Source organism: Nesoenas mayeri, assembly GCF_963082525.1.
Source record: "Nesoenas mayeri genome assembly, chromosome: 6".
NCBI lineage: Eukaryota > Metazoa > Chordata > Aves > Columbiformes > Columbidae > Nesoenas > Nesoenas mayeri.
In genome coordinates, this window is record NC_137545.1 from 19379086 (window position 1) to 19393418 (window position 14333).

General features: G+C 34.4%; 1 protein-coding gene across 2 annotated transcripts in view; it reads left to right on the plus strand.

Moving 5' to 3' along the window:
• Window positions 1–14333, plus strand: part of CWC22 (CWC22 spliceosome associated protein homolog) — a 28264-nt gene that overhangs the window by 9896 nt on the left and 4035 nt on the right. For both annotated transcript variants that reach the window (XM_080346714.1, XM_080346713.1), the window contains exons 12-19: window positions 89–181; window positions 1418–1499; window positions 2708–2768; window positions 9998–10075; window positions 11208–11360; window positions 12270–12397; window positions 13364–13465; window positions 13588–13787. In XM_080346714.1, the coding sequence (XP_080202840.1) occupies window positions 89–181; window positions 1418–1499; window positions 2708–2768; window positions 9998–10075; window positions 11208–11360; window positions 12270–12397; window positions 13364–13465; window positions 13588–13787 (897 nt within the window). The remainder of the gene's footprint in view (window positions 1–88; window positions 182–1417; window positions 1500–2707; window positions 2769–9997; window positions 10076–11207; window positions 11361–12269; window positions 12398–13363; window positions 13466–13587; window positions 13788–14333) is intronic.

Genomic DNA, 14333 nt, shown 5'->3' on the forward strand with positions numbered 1-14333 from the left:
CTTTCACTCTTAGGTGATGGATCAGGTTTTCTTTGTAATGAAACTGCTGTGGTCTATATTCCTTTAATCTGGGGTACCACTTTTTCAGAAATTCTCGATGAAGGTGACAGTGAATCTGAAGCAGATCAAGAGGCTGGAAGTAGTGAGGAAGATGATGAAGATGAAGACGAGGATGAAGATGGTAAGTGTATGACTGGCAGCTTAATAGTGATTGATTGTAGATGAAAAAGGAGTTTAACTTGTTAAACATTTTGTAAAACTAAAAGTTCAAATGTAAAGGGATGTTTTAATTTGAAATTATTCTCAGATCTAAGTATTTCCTAGCAAATAGTATAAAAATAAGTCTAAAAGGAAGCATTCAGCATAGCCAGAAAGTAAAATGCAGCTTTGCTTGATTGTTCTTGACCACACCAATTTCACACAAGAAAAGCCTTGCAAACATTAAAAACAAACAAACAAAAACATTTCCTTGAAAACCCACAAAGACAACCTTTCTGGACACTTTCTAGTACTCTAGCATATTTTTAAGTCACTTTCAAAATCAGAATGGGTTTGTTACAACTGTATTTATGTCCTCTGTATCTCACTTCTTAGTTCAGTTCGATCCCTTCTTTTGATCTTTAGTGGAAGCAGTCAGCGTTTACATGTTTTCAAATAATGTATTTGCTTCCCAGGAAAAAAAAAAAGTGGATAAGCGTAACTCAAATGTCTGGGCAGACTGTGTGAGTAATGGAAAAGCCAGCCAAGTCCTGTTCTTGTAGAACACCAGGAATGGATTTCCTCATCAGCTTGCTGGAATATTTCACAGAACAGCAGCAGAGCTTCCAGGCCGATGAAAAGAATGAGAGTTCACACAACTTTTTTATCATTTATGCTATTACCAAACTTTAAAAGAAAGAAGGAATAGCAAATACCTTATGAATGGAAGTGTTCCCAGTTCAGAACACATTTTTCTACACTGGCTCTAGGACAAAACAGATCTTTGCAGAATTCTGTAATGCAGATTCTACACGTAACAGAAACAGAGTTTCCTGGTAATATCAAGGAGGCTTCATAAAGCATTATATAGTTAAATTGTGCAGAAAAAACCTTGCTAATAAGGTAGCCAAGAAATGTTAAACGGAGAGGTTGCACTGGCTTAGTCCTGTAAATGGTTTTTTTAAAAGGAGAGTTATCCTCTTGAAATTTTATCTTTAAATATTTACATGTTAGTTACAGATGAGCCAAATACTGATTCATTTTTTTTCCTTCTCTGTAAAAATAAAAAAATACATAAACCTGCTAAACAGTTGTAACTATTTATAGAAAAAGTACTATATAGTGTGCTACGAACTTAGTAATAGAGCTATTCTAAGAGTGTTTAGGCATATGTGCCTCAATGTTTTGCTCTTTACAAAACCTTGTTTCTCTTTCTCAGGTCAGAAGGTTACTGTCCATGACAAAACAGAAATTAATTTGGTCTCCTTCCGTCGAACAATTTATCTTGCCATTCAGTCAAGGTAAATATAATATAATTTGGACACCTATGACTGTAGTTCTTTTGAAATAGGTGAACTGGGATTCTTTCTTTTTAAATTCTGTTTTAGTGTGCAATTTATAAAACAAAAAAAAAAAGCAGCATGGAAGTGTTCTTTATGGAGCCTGACCTAGTTGTATAAAGCAGACTGTCGCAACACATTGGTACCCAAATTCTCATTCTACGATATATCCTGTTTATTTCAAAGTGTTTGACTAATGCACTGGGGCTTTTCTATAACGAGTACTGTAATAAAAATTTTCTAAGTGAACGAAAGTCAGTGATCTTAAGATCATACAGCATCTTACAAAGTTCCGAAAATGTGTGGCACTCCTGAAGTAGAGATGCTCTAGAGTTTTTCCAGTTCTGAGGGTAAGGAGTTCTGCAGCATGGTACTAATTAGGCCTGCTGCCATTTGCATTGTGTGGAAAATAAGTAACAGATACCAACCCTGAAGGGTGCTGTACTTTTATGTATCTTGATAGTTAAATCCCCTTGCAGTACATGGCACAAATAATCAAAACATGGCAGTATAACCCCTATGTTGCTGGGTGAAAAGTTAAAAGTAGGCATGGCCACAATATTCTGCAGGTCTGAACCTTCATGAAGGGTCAGATAATGTAGTAATGCTATTGATCATTAGATATATGAATTAATACCATACTGAGATGTATGAAAGGCTCTTGTATTTCTCATTTCAATACTTTCTTGCTATACTCAAGTTTGTTCATCCTCATTTGGGTGGGTGAGTACTAATACCAGCACTTACTGGTAGCAAAAGGCTTCCAATATGCAAGGACAGGCGTGCAAAGAGGAGAGGGTGGTATATACTGCTTTTGGAGCTTATATACAGCGCTTGCATTTCAGTGTTTTTCAGGATGTGCAAAATGAGCTCATGTTTGTGTTTTGCCAGGTTTTCTAGGATGACATAATAGTAATAATAATGACCCAAGTCATCTTGTTTTCAGCTTGCCTGTAAATGTAATGACTTTAGATTAATTTTTAGATATAAACTCATGAAATACAAAACATTTATGAAAAATAAAATGAAACAACAAATACGTTTCTGAATGGTTATTTCAAAACAGCGTAAGTTTGAGTACCAACAATCAATGTTAATATAGTTCTGAAGTATTTTTAGTCTGATGTATATTGCACAAATAATGAGAAGTATTTTTTCTGTTATTACAGCTTAGACTTTGAAGAATGTGCTCACAAACTGCTGAAGATGGACTTTCCTGAAAGTCAGACTGTAAGCCTCACTTTTTGTTATTTTTTGTTATTAACATTATGAAGAAATAGTACTATGTTAGCATCTAGAATACTTACTTTTGTCCTGGGACCTAGTTTGTATAGCAAGCAGATGAGAGTAATTCCTTACAGCTGTTACTCCTCAAAATGGTCTTGCAACCTTTAGAGCAAATAGGCTGACACATATTTCAAAGACATTTGTCTTATACAATTGCTCCTTTCTGCCAGGCAGTTCAATCAAATGTTTGCTCAGAACCAGTTTGAAAAGGTTTGTTGGTTGGACTGTTGAAGAGTTTATCCTGTGACACAAGTACTGTAGTGTGACAATCACTCTTGGAGCGTTGTCTCCAAAAGAACTTGGAGTTGAAGATCATATTTGCAGGCACCTGTAGACTTTGTCAGTAGCCCTTGAAATTTAGCATAGTGCTAAAAGAATTTGTGGTTTTGTTGCTTTCACAGTCGTCTTTTAGTCGAAAACTTTGATGCATAAAAGAAGTAGATCTTATTTCACCACTTGATTTGGTATTTTTGGGATTTGACTTAATATTTGCTGCCAGGTTGTTTTCTTATGATTTTTGTGACTCCATTGCTTGCTGCAAATGAAAATAACCAGAGGTACAGAGATTGATTTCTGTTAATTTTCATATACTTTATGGGGTACTAATTTACTGAATATGAATCCTTTTGTATTATATAATCCATTGATGGCCTTAATTTCTCTCAGATTTGAGAAACTTTTTATTTCCCCATCAACCACAAATTAAATAAACATAAATATTACTGTACACAAAAATGTCCAAATGTGGGTTTTTTCCTGTTGCACTGCAAAAGCAAAAATTGTTGCTCCTAATTTTGTAGGAGAGCTCTTGGAACAACTCCTGGGTCTAGTTTTGAGACTTGGGAAACTACAGGTAAATTGAATATTTATATGGAACTGTTGGGAATCAATTAAATACAATGCTAACTAGTTTAGAGTCCAGTAGGTTTGTGACTGTTATAGCAGCACTATAATATCTGAAATGTTTCTACTGTCTTTCATGTCTCTTTAGAGAACACATGATTGGAAGAGACAAAATACGACCTCCCACTAGCTGCCTAGTCAAGTCTAGACAATATTATTTTGTTCCCTTAACACCTCATCCCAACAGATTCTTTCCTATCACTTTATGCTTTGGAAAATGCATAAAATTCACTGAGCATCACAGTTTTAATGAAATTTATTGCATTTTTTGAAAACTACATTTAGATGAATAAGAATTTATGTACTTGAATATTTGAGTTTGTGTTGCTTAGATCATTTATTTTGGTTAGCAACACCACCCTATTAAAAAAAAAAAAAGAAGAATCTGAGGCGATGTTATGATTCAGATGTAATTGCTGTGAATGAGATGCAGCAGTGTTATTTTTGGCATTTAATGTGTGTGTGCAAGTGTATATCTATCTAAGCAGATAAAAATATATCAGCATCAACCTATGATTCAGTACTACTTGTAGGAATTACTACAATTCAAGGTTTCAAACTGCTGTAAGGCTGCATCTTCTTATTGCATAAGGCATCATCTTTGTGCTGATTTCTTTTTTTTCCCCTAATAATTAGAGTTGCTTTTCCCCTTCACCTTAATCAAAGATGTGAGAGATTTTACTTGATTATTGTATGGACATACAGCTCCTAGAGAGTGTTCATGGGGGCAAAAGAAAAAAAGGGGGTTTCCTGATCAGTATGAGAGCAGAATGAACAACCAGATACAGACAACAAAATTATTCAAGGAATTTTGGGGTTCAGGTCTGTGTAAGTGGATAAAAAACTGAGCATACTCAACAGGAAATTTCTGTTCGAATTAACTGCCAGTTTCTAAACAAGGAAAATCATCTTTTATTCTTTCAAGCTAATATCTTCTGATTGAAGCCTTTAGTGAATTGCATTCCACTGTCATCATTATCAAATCAAACCAAACGATTACTTTTGTTGTTGTTGTTTTTAGCCATAAAGAACTTTCTTTGCGTCTGTTTTACTGAAGGCTTCAGCAGCCTCTATTGCAGGATGATGTGTCTTTGTATATAATTTACCTCCACCTTATGATTCAAAGTTTTAACCAGTCTTCAGAAATTCCTGAAATGTTTGCTGAACTCTTGGGTGAATCTTCAAAGTTTGTTATGCTTGTAAGAAAATTGCAATTTAGATTGAGTGTAGGAGAGGCGGCAATGGCATGGTTGGTTATTTCTTCCAGTGAAGACCCTGTAGGTAAGAGCTCATTCTCTGTGCCAGATCATACTGCGAATGGATGTTTTCATAAGAAACAGATACTAGTGTTTGACTAAAGTATTGTTTAATGCAGTTTCTATTTCTTAAAAATCAGGTGAAACTTAACATTCTTATTGCAAAATTTTTGTTCAAATTAAGTCTAATTTTACAGTAACTTCGTATTTTCCCTCTGAAAGAGTTTCCTTGAAAAAATCATCTTTCTTTAATTCTGTTATTAAGACAATTTTCCACAGGCTTTGAGTAGCGATTTGTCAATGAAATACAATCTAAATTCTGATAAGAATATTCAGAACCTAATAACAGACATGAATGACAGTTTTGAGATTAACAAAGTCTTAACGATTTTCTTGCAGGTTAATTTTTCCGGAAATCTTTATGTATGGAGATTTTTGGCATGATTTAGGAGGGCTGAGTTCAGGAATATATTTAGCAGTTTTGATCAGTGGTTGAATGATCAGATTATTGCGTCACGGTGGCGGCTGTGCAACACAAGTGTTCATGTGCTTAATACCAGAAATGGATCTGTCGCACAGCTCTGACTTGCAGAAAGAGGATTAAGGTTCAAATGGATAATCTGTGGAATAGAACAACATAATACTGCTTTTTGGCATTGCAGTTTAGTGCTGGGTACTATGGGGAATGTCAACAAGCTTTTTTTTATTATATACTAGCCTAAAATGGTTGTGTCCTGACTTGAGATGAAGACATTTTTCACTTTGCCGTGAACTGAACTGAAAGTCTGCTTTTTCAGGAGTGAGTGATGCTGTTAGGCAGAATCATCCATCTTCTGTTTCCCATCACATTTGCATGCATTTAATTTTTAGTCTCCAACTGTAGACTTTTCCTTCCCCAAAATACGTGTTTCCATCTCCTCATCCTTTGTTTTTTCTTACCATCCACTTTTTGTGTGAAAAGTTTCCATAGTAGTGTGTCCTGTTTTTCTTTCTCTAGAAAACACTTTTCCACAGTTTTCTTTCCCAGGTTCACAAACCAGTATTTGTTTACAGCTTTCCAGTTTTTCTTTGTTTTCCTTGACTCTTTTTCTTCTTCATTTTTGCTCCAGGATTCTGGACATATATCTGCTTCTTGTACCTGGACCTTGTCTTAAACTGTTCTAATTACACTTGATCTGTTTCTCACCCTTCTTAATCTGTTTTTCAATGACTCTGATATGTTCAATGTTGTCTTCTCATCAAAGGCCCCTTCTTCAGTCATTAAAAATTCAATCTTCTAAAATGTATTATTTCCTTCTGTATTTTATTGATATTTGATAGATACAAGCAATGTGCTTTCTTGTTTCTCTATCTTCATCTTTTTTTGTAAACTTGCAGGTTTCTTTTGTTTCCATTTTGGCATGTCATAGTTACCTTAAATAAGCAAAAGTGTTATTCCTCTGTGGTTGTACATTGCCTGTTTAATATAAATGTTGGGAAGGCATTTCCAAATTTTTTGTCACAAACTTTCTTCCCAATCCTTTTTCATGCTGTATCTTCCATATTACAGATTTTCAGGATCCCCTGTGCATGATGTTTTGTAGAGCCTTGCTTGTTCTACCACTGTTTCTCAACAAAAAACAAGCAAAAAACTTTTTCCCTGTTCTATTATGAGAATTTTCCTTAAATCTTTTGCTAAAAGGCTAAAGTTAATTTTGGTTTTCCTGTTACTCTGTTTCTTACTACTTCAGCGGATTAAATGGTATCTGTATCTTCCTGCTTCTGTATTATTATTATTACCCCCCTTAGTTTTCAGTCTCTCTTCTGAATTCTTGCCCTGGTATGAAAGCCTTGTAAACTTCACTTCTTTGCTCTCTGTTGTGCTGATACCCATCCCCACTGGAGGAGCAGGTTCCAAGTGGACTCTTGCTAACCTGGCATCCCTCTGCTGCCTTTAGTTCAGATCTGTCAATCTTATTAGTCAAGTATGAAGATAATTTAATGCATCTCCTGTGCTCTGGGACTCTCTTGTTCCCTAATACTCTTCCATGTGGATTCTTAAGCTTTAATGAAGGGGCTTATTGCTTTTTTTGTTGATATGACTCACTTTGGTATCTTAGTTCTGCTTTTCTACATTAGTTGGTAGTATTTAAGTATGTCAGATGCTCAGAATTTAATTCTTATGTGTTGATTTCTGATTATTTTTTAAGGAAAAAAAGAAAGTCAAATAGTTGAAATTCTTTCTTCTCACAATAAACTTCATAGGAGGAGGCTTGCTTTTCTTGGTGTTATCTAGACCCAGCCGAAGCCTGTAGATCAAAAGTTGAAAACATTTGTGAGCAGATGTTCTGAACAAGCCTTCAAGCTCCTTCTTTGGGCATATGTTCAGTCTTGACAGTGCACACGACTTCCCTTTTTTAAAAAGTACTGTTATAAACTACTGTTACTATCTGTGTTAAAGCTCCATTAATGCCATACATTACCAAAGGAGAAAATTTAAATAAATTAAAACTGTAGTTAGATAAGTAGGGTATTACTGGTTGTTCTGAGCTATGAGGAAAGCAAACAAACAAGCCCAACTAAAATGTCAAATAGGCTTTTTACTTTATGCTTTCCTTTAACAGATTTTTTTTTGCCTCTGTTCTTAGAGGAGTTAATTTCAGTTCTTGATGTTTGTAGTTGAAAGAAAAGGAGAGCTAATTTCACATAATTCCACTTTCACATTATTTTAAACCAACCTGTGTCCTTTACTAGGTTTGCTTCCAGCAAATCAATTCCTTTAGTTCCTCGTATGATTGTAGAAACCAAGTGCTTGTGTTGACAGTTCTGTATTTTAAAAAGCTACAGGAGCTTACAGGGTGGGGATGTCTCATGGTTGCTTCAGCCCATGTGTGCGATCAAGGGACCAGAGCTGTGGGGTGGTAAGGAGCTCCCAGCCAGGGAGAGCAGAAGGCAGCTCCTCAGTCGTGCTCCTAGTTAAATGCAAGTCTTAAAGAAAATAAATAGCAGAAAATAAGGGAAGGAATGGAGCGGGGAGGAGGGGGAAATTACTAACTGTGAAAAGGAGCCTGCGATTGGAAGGGAGTGATAAAGTTGCTTTAGCTCTTCTGTCTGCAGTGAACACAGCCTTTGTGTGAAGCTGAGAGAGCACAGAGTGGGCAGTGTGTGCTCAGGTTTTTTCAGAATGGTAAAGCTAGTCTGTTTTGTTTTTGTTTTTTTCTGTCTTTTTCTGGTTTACCCTTTAGTATCTTTAAATATATGATGATACTTGCCATGTGAAGTTGAGCCATTGTCCATTTAAACCATTATTGTGTTTGGATAAAAGGTAGTAGAAAATGTTTAGGGAGAGCTGTAAGATCTGCAGTATATTTAGAGGAAGCTTTGTCTTTATTTTCTGTCTTAGCGGTTTTGGGAAGTGCCATTTTTTTCCATAATACAATAATGGATTAAAAGTTGTTCAAAAGATCATTCACCATCTGTATGGTATGTCAGGTGTTTTTCGAAGCACTTTATTTCATGATTGGATAGCTACACATACGTTCTTAACTAAGCTGAACAGTCACTCATTGAGCACTATATGGGAACTGTTGAACAATGCAGTAATACATTGCCTGTTAAACTGGGAAACAAATTCATTGCATTCTTTAAAGCATATGATGGACTGAAAAACACGGGCTTTTCCTGCCATAAACATCACCAGAAGTTTTACCAGTGGGAGTACAGATGTGAGTTAATTAACCTTTAAAACTATAAATGAAGCTAGAATTGCTATGTGAACTTGTCACATCTGAAAAAATAATTAGATCCTTTTAAGGTTTGTTAATTTTTAATCTGGTAAACAGTTACTCTCAATGTAACCTTGAGTTACTTCGGTCTAGCAAGAAAGTCTTTATGGGTGAATCCATTTTCATTTGTGTGGTAATTCAAGATAGCCTCCTAGAAATCATGGTAATATTTAATTAAAATATTAAAATATTTAATTACTGTAAACCACAGGGGATACCAATGTTGTAATTGCATTTAAGATGGGAAAGAAAAGTAATTTGTTTTTCAGGTCTTGCTGACAATATTAGCAGTGGCATCAGCACTTTACCCTTTTTATTGTTTAAAAACTGATTAACTGCAGCATTACTGTAAAACAGGATAATATAAAAAGTTAATATGCATTTTAATACATCACACTAATGTAATGTGACAGTGTTGAAAGGAAAGCCTTTAAACATAGCTGTAACTTTGATATGTTACTGCCTTGTGATTTGGAGGGGGTATTTTTTCTTGTTGAATGTGGTTGGCCTTTTATTTGTTTTGAGTTTTTGTCATGGGCAAAATGTTTCTTTTCAGAATACATGCTTGGAAGAGCGGTACAAGTGGGAGAATATGAAATCTTAGGTTACAGTAAACTGATATAAGATATAAAGAGAACGAAATGCTTGAAATTATCCCTTTTTTAATGAGAGTTTTATTATTAAAGAGAAATTTAAACTAATTGTGAAAGATAAGTGATTGACAGCCTAAAACTGATTTGGGAATGTCATAAATTGGAGTTGGTCTTAGGAGAAAATAATAATAATAGTTTTTAAAAAGTTAATAGGATAAAAGTGCAGTCCTGTTTAAGTACCATGTATTTCATGGCTCCTCATTTATATAACAATGTTTTCCTCGTTTGTCTAAATAAATGTTTCAAAATGTGCCCTAAACCAGTTCATAGCTGCATTACAATCCATAGCTTACAGAGCAGGTCAGAGGAATAAGTTTGTGTTTAATCTGGTGTGTGCTCACTGACCTCACACTCTGCTCTTGGCAGAAGAAGAAATTTGAATAGCAAAAGTTCATATTCATGCCCCAGATAATTTCTAAAACATGAGCAACTTAGAAAACTACTGATGTTACCAATGAAGTTTTATATAAATGCTCTTGTTTCAAAGCTTGAGTCCATGTAAGGTTTTCTTCAATATTTTGATACGTAGTAATAATGGCGGTTTGCTGCTACAGTGAATTTACCTAGAGAATGTATATTTTTGTTTCTTAAACCAGAAAGAACTCTGCAATATGATACTTGACTGCTGTGCTCAGCAAAGAACATATGAGAAATTCTTTGGATTGCTGGCAGGGGTGAGTTCTGTTTTCAGATTTTACACTTTATGGTAGATAACTTCATTGGTTTACTCTTTTTGTGTGCCAAACTTAAGTTTTAATGGATGAATAAAACTAATAGGTTTTTATCATTCTAAAAATGGTTACATTAGTTGATTAGTTGTATTAGTGGACTGAATTAACATTTTGATTGTAACAAGCATAGTGAATGCAGAATCAGAGAGCTCATTTTCTCTTTATATTGTTGCTTCTTTTTGCTTCCCTCTTTTCTCACTATGTTAGAACAGTATATCGGTGGCAAAGGAATGGTACTAAAAAGAGGTAAAAGTATTATGAGTTAACAGAAAATATCACTTACAGTGCTAAAGGTTGATTTTGGAGACTCTTGTCTTTTTACCACTTCGTTCAAAGCAGCTTAGTAGTTTTTATTTAGAGCACAAGACTGTGACTATTTACTGTCGCAGGGTTGTGGGTGGTTTTGTTTGTTTTTCACTGAATAGCTAGTTCTTTGGTTTTGTGTAACTAATTGCTAATTTAGTTGCAGTTATTTGTTAGTTAATTTCTATATGTGTGATATTGACATATCTGACTAGTTAAGATAAAATATTTGTCTTTTCAAGGAAGCACTTTATTCTGAAAGGGAGTGTTTTTTTCCATTTTTGTTTTTTATCCAGTATTTGAGGAAATACTTCTGCTGACAGTCAGTTACCAAGTACTAACCACATGAATCTACACATTCAGTAGAATAGAAACATTCATTTCCATGTGCTTTGGAATGTTTACGTCTGGAATCTGTGCCCTCTTGACTGTGTTCCCTGCTGCCTCTCTAAATAGTAATTCAATGTTGTCAAGAAAAAAGTTACATTTGGGGTTAAATCAGGTGAAAATATTGGATGTATGAAAGTTAGGGAAATTTCAGGATAATTTGCTGTAGTTCAAAATTGATAATTACTACTTTGCAATGCAGATGAGTTTCTTGTTCTGACAAACTGCTGAAAGCAATAAAATGTATCCATTTGAAGGTATTTTCTTCTCCAAGGGTTATTTAAAAGGAAGTTCTTGCTGTAAATATTTGCACCTACATATAGGTTATTTGCATGTTTAATCTATTGTTTAATCTGGTTATTTAAATTGTACAATGTTGTCTTAGCGTTTCTGCATGTTAAAAAAAGAATATATGGAATCCTTTGAAGCTATTTTCAAAGAACAATATGATACCATTCATCGTTTGGAAACGAACAAACTGAGAAATGTTGCCAAGATGTTTGCTCATCTACTGTACACCGATGCAATTCCCTGGAGCGTAAGTAAAAAATTGTCCTAGATTTCAATAATTAATCTCCAGTATTCAGAAATAATATATTAGGTTTAGTATTTATTCTACAATTTGGAACTACTTGTATTTGTAGCAAACTGGATTATTTTTACGTATCTTCTCAGACACTGTTGAACAATTCTGTGTCGCCCCCATCTTCTCATTCTGCCCCTATGTATCATCATCCTCCCTTCCCTATTCATAAGTAGTTAATTTAAGCTGTTATTTTATGGAACTCAGCTGGAATTGGTCAATTAAAATGTACTTTTTAAAAAATAATTTTGACGTTTTAATCAGTGACCTAAATAGCAAAACTGTTTCTAAAAACAAACCTAAAAAAACTTTTTAAATTATATTTTACATGAAACTTTTAATTTCATATATATTGTAAGATTAAAAATTGCTGCTATATTGTGATTTAAGTGCCAAATAAATAAAAGCAATCTTGCATTCTGAGACACATAGTATAACATTAAAAATAAAGAAATAAATATCAATGTAACATCTCTTGTCGCACTGCTTTATTCTTGTTTCATGGTCTAGTCTAATTGTCATTCTTCAGGCACACACAAGTCAGTCCAAATCTCTTTAGAACTTAAGTCCCAAATCTTTAACTTGCCAGAAGTTCACAGACCTGATTTTCTCTTATGGAGCTTTCCTGGGTAAAATAAATCCTTGAAGAATTACTGGCATAAGTATGATCAGAAACTGAACCGAGGTGGTAGAAAAGCATTTCTGAGGAGGAAAATCTTGACTAGGAATTGCACAGTTTATGTTCTTGTGGAGGGAGGAAAGGGGTTTTTTCTGTTTATTTCAGGACTAAATTTTAAACATACATTATTTTATTTATCTTAAAATTTAAAAACCTTTTCTAAATATTTTTCCAAATGTTTTCAGGTCCTTGAATGTATAATACTGAGTGAAGAAACTACCACATCCTCCAGTAGAATTTTTGTCAAAATATTCTTTCAAGAGCTCAGTGAATATATGGGACTTCCTAATCTAAATGCAAGATTAAAAGATGAGTAAGTTGAAAATTTATTTTCAAAACTGTAAAGTTAAATAGATTCTTTATCTAAAGAAGGGCAGATAAGAACTCTCTTTTCAAATTCAACTAAAAAACAGTTCTGTAGCTGCAGTACCTCAAGAATAAGTTCATGTATAGATTTAGTTATTGGAAAGAGTCCCACTAAGTTGAGTGTGTTACCATCAATATGCGTTCAAGTATGTGCCTATTTGCAAGATGTATTTCTTTTTTCCCAATGATAGTCCAGCTTGTATAAGAATTTTCCAAGTAAAAGTATTTTTATTTCCTGTCAGCTGTTTAGCTGTGTAATAAATGTTACGGTGGCTTCTTTTTCTGACAAAACTTAGGAAAGCTTATTAATAGTTTTGTGCTTTTTTTCTAGGATCAGTTGCTTGTCCTTAATATAAGATACACATTCTTTTAAGCCTGTATGTGATTTAATGCATAGCATTCTGACAACGTTCCTTTCAGTTGCTTGAGGTGTTTCCTATAAGTTGGGATTTCTTTGATGTATGAAGAAGAATTTAGTAGATGCTTTAGCTCATGTAAACTTCAACTGAAAACTATACTTTAGATCCTTGTTTGGTGGTATTTCAGTATAAGTACCTAGAGCTTAGAACTACTTGGTCAACAAATGTTATCCTTTCCTATCACAGGCTACTGTAATTTCACAAGTCTCTTCAGGGCTTCACAAATTCAGGCTTTCTGTTTTCATAATCTGACATTATGTAATTTTTTTGTATGTGAAGTTTTTTTTCATGAAATAACAAGTTTTTAAATAGCATTTTGATCAGATACATCACAGGTATAAAGCATGAAGTATTGTAAAATGCATGAAGGGAAAACTTTTGCTGTCCTAGAGGATCCATACAGGTTTTTGTTGGTGTTTTTTTTCAGTTTTAGTGTCAATGAGAAATTGTGCTAAGTTGACATGGTGTTTAATTTAGATTTTTCTTTTCATCAGAACATTGCATCCATTCTTTGAGGGATTATTGCCTCGGGATAACCCAAGAAACACCCGCTTCGCCATCAATTTCTTCACTTCTATTGGCCTTGGAGGACTAACGTGAGGAACAGTTTTCTGATTTGATATTTGCTTTCCTTCTTTCCCACCTTGCCCCTACCAAAAAAAAAACCAAAACCAACCAAACAAAAAAAACATAACACACCTTTTTTTCCTTTTATTAGGGATGAATTGCGGGAGCATCTTAAAAATGCACCAAAGATGATAATGACACAGAAACAAGATGTTGAATCATCAGATTCCTCATCGTCTTCAGAAACAGACTCTTCCTCAGATTCGGATTCTGAAAGCAGCAGCAGCAGCAGCTCAGATTCATCCAGCAGCAGTGACTCCTCATCTAGCAGTGACAACAGCAGTGACTCAGGTACTTAAACACTAGCTGTAACTATTTACTTCTCTTATATTTATATAATAGGTATAGAAGTAAATTAAAAATACCTATATATTTCTATATAAACTTGGTTTGAGGAAAAACTAGCTATGGACAGTGTTAGTTCCTCTGATTTAAAAACTGGTCACTTTTTAAAAACTTACAAGTTTTAAAATATTAAATATTTCTCATGGACATTTATTTTAGAATTTAGAAAAACTGAGCTCTGTTTTTAGAGACCTAAATACCTCAGGGACACTGTTTTGTAGATTACTTTTTTTACACAGTTGATGCCTGTTGCACAGTACTATTACTTCAGCTTAGTGGAGGATGGAGGTATTAGAGTCACTCCCTATTCCTGTCTCTGGGATATTTACTAGATGTTTTAGCCTGGCTTGGTACTACTTCAGTCCTTCCCTGTAAATATGTGTGTCTTTGTGGGTCAGAAGTTGCGTTGTTCAGTTCTAGCAACGTGTTTAAATTTTAATCTCTGAGTCTCCGTTTCTAATTCTTCTTCCCCAGGAAGAGTTTGTATGGTGC